The sequence below is a fragment of the Haemaphysalis longicornis genome, unplaced genomic scaffold (genome assembly GCF_048455015.1).
Source record: "Haemaphysalis longicornis isolate Haplotype H1 unplaced genomic scaffold, Haemaphysalis longicornis Haplotype H1 scaffold_4, whole genome shotgun sequence".
In the NCBI taxonomy this organism is placed as follows: Eukaryota; Metazoa; Arthropoda; class Arachnida; order Ixodida; family Ixodidae; genus Haemaphysalis; species Haemaphysalis longicornis.
Genome location: NW_027526361.1, coordinates 138,990,386 through 139,002,627, shown reverse-complemented (window position 1 = coordinate 139,002,627; position 12,242 = coordinate 138,990,386). Strand labels below are relative to the sequence as shown.

General features: G+C 46.9%; 1 protein-coding gene across 1 annotated transcript in view; it reads left to right on the top strand.

Annotated features, from left to right (window-relative positions):
- Positions 1 to 12,242, top strand: part of LOC144180594 (scoloptoxin SSD14-like) — a 59,763-nt gene that overhangs the window by 30,129 nt on the left and 17,392 nt on the right. Inside the window, exons 5-6 of the mRNA XM_077708920.1 lie at positions 297 to 484; positions 8,816 to 9,056. Of these exons, the coding sequence (XP_077565046.1) occupies positions 297 to 484; positions 8,816 to 9,056 (429 nt within the window). The remainder of the gene's footprint in view (positions 1 to 296; positions 485 to 8,815; positions 9,057 to 12,242) is intronic.

The window sequence follows — 12,242 nt, the reverse complement described above, 5'->3', positions numbered from 1 at the left end:
TCCGTGGTGGGGGCCAAAACAGATACTACGTGTTCTAGCTTACAATAAACCCTGTGTAAATTACTCATTTTAGTTGTATTATTCTGGAGAAATGAGTCCCTGCTTAGACACCCTCGATGATAACCTAGCTCAACATAAGTGGATAATTAGGTTTACCTTTTCTGAATTCAATCTAAGCCTTCAAGGACGAATCTTCCGATCCTATGACGCTTACGCACAGAAATCCGCTTGGAACTTTCTTGGTGAGGCTTTCCACCGAAAAAAAAACTCTCATGCAACGTTTTTGCTTTAACCAGGCGGTGCACGACTTGACTTCGCCATCATTTCTGTTTGACGTCCGCTCGAAGACCAAGGAGCGACCGTACAGTGACCCTACCTACTACGGACTTCGCTACCAGGACAACGTGGACCACGGGACAGGCCTGTTCACAGTGATCATGCCGGACGGAGATGCCCTGGCCATGATGAGCACCATCAACCAAGCGTGAGCATCTCCAACTGGAGGGTGAAAAGGGCAGGAAGTGACACCATGGAATGAAAAGGGCGGGAAGTGACACCTTCACGTTTGCATTCGGGAGTGCGCCAGAGCGGCCAGCTTAAGTGTGGCTGCCCGGAACGCAATGTTGAGCACAAATAAAGCACTACGTCAACGCGAAAGAATCACCCACTGCTTGATTGGTTCAAGTGGCATTAGATGGCTTCAACCAAATTTCGTTTCGATTTATCCGGAACTCAAGCGGGTCTTGCGAGTCTGCAAAATGGGGTAATCATGTATGAAGCACTGGGCGTTGCTAGTTAGTAACTATCTTCCGCAATTCTTGACGTGCTGTAGATGGAAGAAAACGTAGGTGGCAGCTTGTGGCAAAACACGACCGCAGCATTCATTTGTGAAACTGAAGGCAGGTTTTTTTTCACCCCCCTGTCTATCCTCGTTCACCCATGCAGTTATTGTTTTTTTTTTTCAAATACCTTTAACCAACTAGCCAGCTACCAATGTTTATTACAGGCGTAAAGCAATGCTTATCAATGTAAAACAATATTTTTCTACTTCCATGCAGTATTTATTCTGGAAAAACATTCCCTATGGCTGTTGTGAGAGTATTTCCGTGAAATAAACTAAGTTACTACCGTAAGTAACGACGCTTTGTGCCGTCATCTCTCAGCCTTTTTTTTCTTTTTGGGGTAAATCTTAGAACGCACACCCAACTTTGCCTTTCGCTTGTGCACGACGCCGTTCCTTCAACTGCAAAAGGCCAGCACCGCCGCATACTTGGATCGGCTACCCACGTCGGCTTTGCAGGAGCATTTAGCTGAAATGCATTCCTCGGTGAGCCAAACTGCACGCAGGAAACAATACTGCATGAAAAATTACCGCCACCGGCATTCCACTGACGAGCGGTTGGTCACGGGCGGCGCTGTTCCCTGAAGCGGAGGTGGCGTCACAAAACGGTCGCCTGGTCCCTATATAAACGTCTCGTTCAGCAAGTGCTTTTACTTTGGCGGTGTGGCTGCATCAAGGGACAGACAGGCGGACAGACAGAGAGTCACACGCCAAAATGTCTCTGGTGAAGTATCCCAAGAAAGAGTATAAACTTTAGAAACTTGTTCTATCAGACGAAAGTTACTGCCCACAGAAGAGCGGAACCGTGGCAGGCTGACACGCTACTTGCCGCATGATGTAAACAAGGAGATAACAGGCATGTTACTAAGCCGCACCTCCAATAACTATCTCAACCGCCGCAGGCGCCGAGGCTTGGCAGCTTGCGGATGTCAGCACGGCTAGAATTGTACCTCTACATCTATAATTGTAGGACTCATGAAAGTTAACGCGAAAAAAAGGTCTTACGTGTTTCTTTGAGAGTTTGTGTGCGCCGTTCTCTTTCTGTTATTCGTGACGTAACTGTTGTCACATCCGCTCAGTCGCAGTTTAAGTCCTCTCTTCTGGACGACTGGTAGCTTCATTGTTTTATTATTTACGCAATTATTTTCAAGGTACTGCCCCAGACACTGGTATATTCGATTTTCGGGGATGCCTATCTATCTACTTAAACCAACTTCGGTTTTATCTTCAGTGTCCCTGTAAGTTGTCTTCAATATGAGCTTTAGGATATGCCACGTAACAGTTTTACCATTGGGAGTTGACCTGAAAGCACCGTTAAGGACGTTACACCTCAAGGCTCGACGGTGGCCTTCATGTCCAACTGTCACAAATTGGCATCGCCACCCCAAGTCAAACACCAAGTGACTTGTTAACGGCTTCTGTAAGCAAGCGCTGAGGGCGCAAAAAAAAGTGCTCCTATCTTTTCCAGGCCCTGCGAAGAGGAATTTTTTTGTCAGTCTTAACCTGGAATTCTGAGTCCTTCGGCTATTCGAGCCTCCGCGGGAGGAGATCCTTGAAATATATTTCCCCGTGCATCAGCATCGCGGAATCCTCCCCTCAGCCGAGTGAATGGAGGGAGGGAGGGAGGGAGGGAGGAAGGGAGGGACTGGGAATACGGCCTTTAGAGGCCTTACGTTCGGAAATATACTCTTGCGTCCAAGACTCCTTAAACACAATTCCGTCTTCACTCCCCAACTGGCCCTCATCCACAATTATGACCTGACCAGCCAATAAACTACCCGGTGCATATTTGGATATGGCAGCGGAATTGCAGGGTTAGCTGCAAACGCGAGATGAGCTACAGCTTTCAACACAGGCTACAGAACATCCTCCCCTGCTGTAATCATATTAGACATAGCAGGATGATCGGTTGAGGTCACTGACTATACGCTATTGTAGGGTAGTCGAAACCTTACCATAGCCGCACTAGTTCATCGTAGGTTCGTAGTATCCCAGCTGAACACACGCAGTTCTATGGCATCACTGTTCCTTAGTCTATAGTGTCTCTCCCAAACGAACAACGCTCTGAAAGGCTCTTTCTTCCTCCACTCTTTCCGCTATGTGAAAATTCAGCTGTTGCATCATATCGAGAGGTTTGATTGCCTATTTTCAATTTGTCACTGGCCCTGCAGATACCTAGGTTTCTTCAACTTTTGCGCAACAGGGGACGCCCAAATAATCGGTGCTTTCGTGTGCGCTAGGTCCTATTTGGGTCCTCTGCTCGGCGTGAGCGGAAGTTTCAAAACGCCAATCAGAAGCTTCACGTTCAAGTTTTAATGAAGCAGGCTGTGGTGACCGCCTTTTCCAGGGTCAGGAAGCCTGAATGCAGTTTGAGTTTCAGTTTATTCTTATATTGTAAATACACCTTGTAAATATACATATACAGAAAGGGGTCCCAGGGTTATAAACTGTAATGGGGACCTTTTTTATTTATTGTACACAACTAACCAATTAGTAGCAGTCATGCACAAGAATAATATGCATAAACAGACAGCTGCAGTAATAATAATTAACTACGACATGAAAAGAAATTCTATATATATTACAAACATGTAGAAATATTAAATACAAGAAAATGAAGTAGAAGTACATAAAAATGGAAAGGAATACGTTACTAAGCCTTATTGGGAAGCCAGGGGCTGACTCCACTGTTGGGAATTTCACCGCTGACTCCACTGTTGCGAACCATGGTAGCGTGGTCGATGTGGGCCGAGGTGGGTGAAGTGCCGGGGCAGTCATGATGGGCAAGTTGACGAAGAAGAAAACTTTATATACAAGTATTTACATCTTGGTATGAGAGCGGGCAGTGCGCTCCTGCGCGCGCGAGATTAAATAGGCACGTTGGGTCCATTCCCCTTAACCCCTTTTCTCCGGCTGGCGTCAGGATGCACCAATCACAAAACATGGCACTGATGGCAGCGCCACCACGCAAAACACACGCGCACACGCACGAGAGACCCCTCCTCTCCTGGGCAGGTGAGCGCCAGGTTGCTCCCGCCGTGGCAATCCGCCGTGGTCAGAGCCCCCTTTGTCCTGGCGATGTTGCACTACCACGAAGACGCTTTGCATCCCTCGGTGGAAATATTCTTCGAGTGGCTTATTGAAGAGAACACGCCACAAGAGGGCATGACAATGAGGCGCGGGCACGCCGCCGAGGCTTGTTGTGCAGGGCGCCCAGCATTGTTTTTGTTAGCACCGCCGCTGGCCGGTTGGCGCTCTGAGAAGCCACGAGGTCGCTGAAAGGCGCATAGTTCAAGTAGGCGCAAAGTTCGCCACTGTGAATACGCTGGTTCGTGGCAAGTCGATGACGCAGGGTCAACGGCAGGTTTTCGGGGAATCCGCGTCGCAACAGCCTCAACATCAGCGTGAATCATCACAGAAAAGAAATGTCCTGAGAGCATGCCTGAACGATGACAAGGATGATGCAGATTTTACATTAAAAGACAAGTCGTTCCAAGCTTTTACAGCAGCAAAGCCGACGGTATTTTTTCCATAGTTAGTGCGCACTGAAGGCAGTAGGAAGTTACTTAACACTACAAACCTAGTTTTATTGGGTAAGGGTATTGGGAAATGGTATTCAGAGGGTAGAGAGGAAATTCAGTAAAATATATTGTTCCTAATATATGTACCTTTGTTTTTATTTTGTATTCAACTGTACCTTCTTTTGCTGTTTCCACTAATCACAAAAGTAAAAAAAGAGCTCGCTTCCCGCCACCCGACCCTTCGCTCTCCTACTGCCACGCCGTTGTATGGCGCCAACTTCAAACAGCTACATTTCCCGCCCCTGCCATCCAATCACTATACTACCCTGACCTGCACTCTAACCAATGTCCTCCATGTCATCAATACGCAGACCTATCACATGCACTTTGGTTTCGCGAAGAGAAACTCCTACCAACCCTTAAAATGCACCCCACCTTATTCCAAATTACGGTGAACGAGCAGCGGAGGGCCGCGATTCTCAGCGCAGACGCTCTGATTCAAGCCACAGTAGCCCAAGTGGACGAAGACGACGCAGAAAACTATATCAATCCAGCCGTCACCGGAAGGACACTGAAGTCTACCTGAAAAGGTTCCACCCGTGGCAAAATTTTTTTTTTCTGATCTGATCTGATCTGATCTGATCTGATCCAGTATTGGTTCTGACCCCCTTTAGCTATAACTACTTTCTTACAGGCAAAATCCCAGTTGTGTGGTTTGTTCGACTCAAGTGAAACAAAGTAATTCCGCTGTGTAAAGTGTGGATATTACATTTTTTGTTAGTTTTAAGTCAACTGATGCCATAGAATGCGATGAGTGGGTTTTCAACGAACAGAATGGCAAAACCTGTAAATTTATATCTCGGCGAAAACAACACTGAACGGAAATGTGTCCGGGGATTGGGATTCTGCAACATTTCTGGGATTGCTTACCTGCTTTCGTGGCTGCTTGAATCCCGCTCCAACCAGCCGCGAATGTATTGATGCCAATTCATCTAGTGCACAAATACAGAAGCGGAAACTGTGCTGCATGGCTCATTCCGTTCCGCTGGTACACTCAACACTGAAGCGACCTGCCGACATTATCAGGGCGAAACCCCAGTTTGTTTTCGCTTGGTTTTTGTTTTTTTTAAGACGCAATCCCGCCGATTATAGATGAGGGACAACCAGATGGAGACCAGTTATTTTTTGCTTGTCCTCACGGGCGTTGTGATTGGCCAGTCAGGGGCGAGAATATTTATTTATTTATTTATTTATTTATTTATTTATTTATTTATTTATTTATTTATGTATGTATGTATGTATGTATGTATGTATGTATGTATGTATGTATGTATGTATGTATTTATTTATTTATTTATTTATTTATTTATCTCTTTATTTACCCTAGCGGCCGGACGGCATTACAGAGGGGAGATGGGAGTGGTTACACTTTGCAATACAAACGCAAATAAAGCAATCAGTTCGTTATATAAAGATACATTCAATCAGATAAATTCAAGTAAATAAATAATTCAGGTAAATAACAAAAGCAGTCAGATGTAATACAAACGCAAGTAAAGAAATCAGTTTGTTATACAGGGTGTCCCGGCTATCACGCACCAATATTTATAAAAAGACTAATGGCGTAACTCAAAGAAAACCTGGTGCATCCTGTTCGCAGTACTGTAGAGAAGCAGGTAGCATCTTGTCGTTAATGAGACTTAAATAATTGTAAATAAACATCTAACTCGAGATGTCCTTTCCTAATCACAAAGTAGGTAGGTAGGCAAGTGCGGTATTTTCAGCGACGAAGTAATTGTATATCCATTATTCTCACTGATAAAGAAAACCTGCGAAATATGAAAAATACCACGTGACGGCGCCTCCGCGCGCATCGTAAAGCAATGCCATCAAACAGGCTGCCTCTGAGTTAGCCAGAATGAAATAAGCAAAAGAAAAAAAGAAGAAATCGCGACCGAGTTTGTGCCTTATCTGCACACGCGCCTCGCGGATCTTGCTGTTGCTGCTCCTTCCATGCATGCCATTATCAAGGTGATGCGCTGTCTCTTCGGGCGGGTGACAGGAGAAGCAGTTGCTTTCAATTTGCTTATTAAAGACGATAGTCTTTCTTGGGCTACTTAAACCAAGAAATTTTGGTCTGTCTGTATGTCTGTCCGTCTGTCTGTCTGTGACTCGATTCAGCCATTTTTTTTCTTTAATGCCGGTCTTCGACACAACACAGAAACACAAAACAAACTTATTCACATGAGCAACTAGAGCGACAAGCCACCAACCTATATGAAGGCTGATGTCTCTCTAAAATTCCCTAAGCGTAGTCAAGGGTTCTATCCTTGACAGCCACTCAGGAGTGTATGCCTTGCGCTTCTGGACTTCTACGTACTGGGAAATAGACTCACGAAAACATTGCCGCGTGGGGCGGGCGTCCACATCACCGTGGAGCCAGGCCATGCGCGAGCGTCATATGCTATGCAAGGCCACCAACATAACGAGGTCCAAGGGTGCCCCCTCCTCGTTTTCCACCGCTAGATAGCGTATGCCATGGGGTGCTCAGCGGGAAATCTTTATGAAGGGTCCTCTGGAGGACATCCCACAAAAATACCGCAGCCCAACAATGCAGGAAAACGTGCTCTATCGTTTCTGGTTGTTTACAAATTGAACACTGAGTTCCCCATGGCACAGATATCCCTCTATCCTCTATCCAGATATCCCTCTATCCTCTTTAATTACAAACCCAACGTTCACATGATCCAAAATACAAAACAATATCTCGTGTGACACACAATCAAACGCTTTTTCCAAGTCAATCTGCAGGACTGCCACTCGATTCAGCCACCCGGCCAAAGTAAAATGCATACTGCGCAGTAGTCTTATATACTCACAGCCAAATGTGAGCGTCTAAGCCCGGTTTATATGTTCATACTTGTCAACTTTATTGAGCATGAACAAGACATTACGCAAATATAAGACCGAAAATTGATACACAAGGGATATTTACAGTGCTTCTTTATTAAAAAATTCATGAATGCTTGGTTTTTCGGTACCAAATGATATTTTACATCTACTGCAGAAAACTAACCACCGCCTGCTGTTGCCCGCGCCACCTACTGGCGGCATATGAAAAATCACGCGGCAACAGCAACGAAAGGTTCCACTAGCTAGGTTCTACGTTCTGCTTGGAACGCACGTGAAGCACCGCCACGCGGTTCTATAAACCTTCAAGTCGGCCGCCTCGATTCACGCGCGTCTCCACCGTACTGCAGCGCTGGCATCGAGGAACCAGGCCTGTACCAGTGTAACGCGGCAAATTCAAATCGCCTTAAGCAAACCTTTAGTGTGTTTACCTTGGGATCAGCGCTACGGAACAGGAACAGCATGAGAGGTTAGCAAGAATGCAGAGGGGGGCATTTCCTTGGAAAATGTCTACAAAGACTATCGTCTTTTGACGACATTTGCAACGAAAGGGACAGATACGCGGCCAATTTTTTGGGGAGGCTGCTTTACGATGCGCGCGGAGGCGCCGTCACGTGGTATTTTTCATATTGCACGGGTTTTCTCTATCAGTCAGAATAAATGAGTACGCAATTAGTTCGTCACTGAAAATACCGCAATTAGATGCCCTTCGTGGGTACCTACAAGTGCCTCATTGATACTTCATTGATTAGGAAAGTAATCCTCTAGTTAGACAATTAATTACAATTAGTTTAGTCTCATTAACGAAAAAATTACTGTCCACTTCTCCACAGTATTGCAAACATTATGCACTTGGTTTTCTTCGAGTAACGCCATTGCTCTCTTTTTAAATCTTGGTGCATGATAGTTCGGACACCCTGTATAAAGATATATTCACCTTATTACACATCGTGAGGAAGGGCATCTTGAAAAAATAATGGTTATCAGTAATCAACACAACTTCTGCGGGAAGGTGGTTACAGTCTCGTGATGTACGGGGTATAAATGATTGCGCGGTCGTTCTGGTAAGACATGAATTGTGAACTACTTTGTGAGCGTGATCAATGCGATGGGAAAGATAGGACGGAGAGTGAATTAATTTATCGCGTAGCTCATTATGATGGTTCAGTTTGTGGAATAAGCTGAGGCGAGAAATTTTACGAGTCGGTAATAACGGCCGGTCAAGACTGGACTTCATTGTAGTCATGCTGGCTGTACGGTTATAATTGAAAACAATGGAGCGTTCAGAGTTATTCAGGACCATTTCAAGACGGTGGATTAGTTTTTCATGACCCGGGTCCCATACTGATGAGGGATATTCTAATTTGATGACAACCATCTACTTTTTCAACGTCCTTCTTCTCTGAATGGTAGCCAGGAATAATGAAAAGTATATTTATCTTCCACTCGAAAAGTGTAAAAGTATCGAAGGTTTTAACCTATAATTAGGCTGATAGACTGGCACTGCGGGTGTTTTTTTTTTTTTTTTCCATGTGCATTTCAGGTGGGGATCGCTGGCTTTCTCGGAGTCGACGGGCATCTTGCTGAACAACCAGATGGACGACTTCGCCACGCCAGGGGTAATCAGCGTGTTCGGGCTGCCGCCCAGCCCCACAAACTACATCCGGCCCCAGAAGCGCCCTCTGTCGTCCATGTCTCCTCTCATAGTGACCGGCGCCAACGGAAACGTCAGCGCGGTCATAGCGTCCAGCGGAGGATTCCGCATTGCCACGGGCCTCGCACAGGTGCCTCCTTAAGCTAAATAAGCCCTTAACCAAAAGCCAGTGTCTAGAGTGCCGTCCGACGGCACTCCAGCTGATCGCAGCAGGCATGGCTGGAGTGCCGTCCGACGCCATTCGAATATTAAAGACCAGGCTAGTTACCGGCTGGAGCGTCTGTCGTTGTAGCGTTGAGGGTCCGTTTTGACTTAGTGATCCCAAGGGCAGTGGTTCGAGGCCGGCTTTTGCCTAGGTTTTTTTTTTCAATCTCAAAAATGAGCTATAATTTTTATGGCTCAGGTTACTCTTGGTGTTTTAAAGGATTTCTTTGTGTGCGTTAGATCATGTTATGTTATGTTTAGGTTAGGTTGCCTTTTTTTGTTACCTAGAGCGATACAGTGCCATACGCGACAATTTTGTTACAAAACGCCGGTGGACGTCGATATAGTGGAGTGCTTATAATACCGTCGGACGGCACTCTAGACACGGCCTAACCAAAAATGCGGTTCATGCCTGAATTCACGTAAACTACTCACAACACACGTCATGAAATACCCATCGCAAATGTAACTGTCATATAGACAGTGGAAAATTGCGGCGGGGGCTACACTAAGAATGTTGTTCAGGGCCGTTCAAAACAGCGATCGGTCTTCCGACTCCAAACTGTGTTTATGAGCGGCAGTGTACTGAATGAGGAAATGGGGGAGTAGATTGGGCCGTCGTTCTCTTTGTATAGGAGAATTTTCTTTTGATTGATTGATTGATTGTAGGGGTTAACGCGCCGACGCAACGCAGACGATGAGGCGCGCCGTAGTGGAGGGCTCCGGATTAATTTTGACCACCTGGGGATCTTTAACGTGCGCCGAAATCTCGTACACACGGGCGTTTTTGCTTTTCGCCTCCATCAGAAAAGCGGCCGCCGCGGCCGGGAATCGAACCCGCGACCTCGTGCTCAGCAGCATAACGCCTTAGCCACTGAGCCACCGCGGCGGGTTGTATAGGAGAAGCATCGTGTCTTGTGTAGGGCAGAGAAATGTGATCAATTTTCTATAGGAGAGAAACAATGAACCGGAAGAGAGCGAGAGAGAAAATAATTTATTCAGCAGTCCAAAGGCTCAAAGTGTGGGTGGGGCCCTCCGTCCAGCGCTCTAGTCTTCTGCGCTCCTCTCCAGGCCCCAAGGGCCCGGCCCCTCTGGATCCCCGGGTCGGAGACGTCCAAGGCTGCCTCTCAGAGTGCAAACTGATCGGCGGTTTATTCTGCTGAGGGCCTTATGTGGTGGCAACCTCATGAAACGTTGTAAAGTCGTAAGGGCCTCTCACATTCATTGCAGTTTTATTATGGTTTGGGGGATACAATATAGCCACCCATGTCTTGCAGGGAACGTGCTTGTCTGTAATTGTCTGAGTGTTTGGGCTTCTACAGCCGTGGGGCTTTCGTCCGGGATGGGGTACTTGGCCCGTCGCTCTCGCTGAGTGTTCAGTCGTTCTCCAAAACCAGACGGGAGGGGTTGACAGGAGTCAGAATCCCCTTCTTAGCAACTGGTGTGTTCGCGCGCAGCTACGCCCACGCTCTCGTTACCCTCTAGTCCCTCATGTCCTGGGGTCTAGATAATTCGTTGGGCTTGAATGGCGTGCGTGGGGTCCATTTGTTCAAGCCGCTTGGGGATGCGCCCGTACATGGTGCTTTGGATGGCTTTCTTCGAGTCAGTGACTACATGAAAACTTGTTTGCCATATTGCCCCCACCTTATGGCTACAAGCCGGGCGCCAGTCTTCACCTCTTGTCGACTAGTGCTCTTGAGTGTGAGACAGTTAAGTTCTCCTGTCTGGTAGATGACTACTATCGATGCCGCGTCCCTATTGTAGAAGGCGGCGTCCGTGTAGACCACGTTAACATCCTTCGCTAGATGTTTTCTGAGGGAGGCGGCTCTGTCTTCTTAAACCCAATTTTCTTCTTACATTCATACTGAGGTACTCTTTATCACTGAAGAGGAACCCTGCGTTTAAGGATAAGAGTATCGGGGAAGAATGTGTGGGCTTTCATGTGTATGAATACGGTAGCTACATGCCATCATTCTTCCTATTTTAAAGCATAGCTTTCTACTTTTACCAGCCACCGCTTCTGTCGTAGTGGACGGCACAATAAACTCCCAACGCGGCAGAGGCAACGGGGGGTACGGTTTCACTTACGGAGAATACTGTACATAGCGCGGTGAATTTAGCCATCGTGCCCCGCACGGATGAGCCTACCCGTCGACGGCGCGTCGGCGGTACGGCTTTGTCGTCTGCTTTAGTGACAGTTGTTTTGGGCCCGTTTTGGCGCAGCTTCGCGTTCATTGCGCGCTTCCTTGGCACGGCTGAACTTGTTCGACAGCACCTCCTGAGTAACCCGGACTAGATGGAATTAAGTGGTCGTTCGGCAAAGATAGGTTAGGACTAATTCGAAATACGGGAAAACAAAATGTAGAGACCACATACAGACATCTGACCGCTAGAGAAACGCTACCTTTTGCGCACTGCTTGCCACGAATAGGACTCTGTTTTCTATATTGATGACCACCAATTTGGTTGCGATTTAAGAGGTATTACAAAAGGCGGAAGGAGGGACTGGTCCCGATAAATAGCGATTATAAAAGTTGCCTCAGCTTTCTCTAAATTCTCAAACTTACTAAGCTAAGTAGTTCAAATCGGTATAAATGGGAATCACTAAGCTCACATGTCGGATTGTTTCGGCGTCTGCGCTTGTGTCGCGCGGTGGTGTAGCCCCGAGCTAGGACATCAGGATGGCCAGGTTCCGCTGTCTCACCCTTGGAAAGACGCTCCTCTACATTTTCTTGCTGCCGACGCACGGTCGGTCTTCGGCGGCGGCGTCCACCGCTCTAGCCCGGCCGTGGCCGACGCTGCGGCGTTTAGGACGTCGTCCCCGCGAATTCCAGGTAAAGGCTGGAAGAATCTCTGGTTTCACTCTTTGTAGAGCCACGTGTGTGAATTCGAGTGACGTGGCATGGGCAATTGTTGTGGGTGTTGTTTCAAGATTTGCTTTCCAATAACCTTCACAACGTGGATCTGAGCCATTTTTTTTACAAGTTGCAGTAAAAGAGGAATCAGTTTTCAAGATTACCAACAAACCACAACAGGCGTGTTCAATCAGGAGCAGGAGGAGTACAGCTTTATTTTATTTAGTGTGGCTACATCCGTGGCCCCAGGATAACAG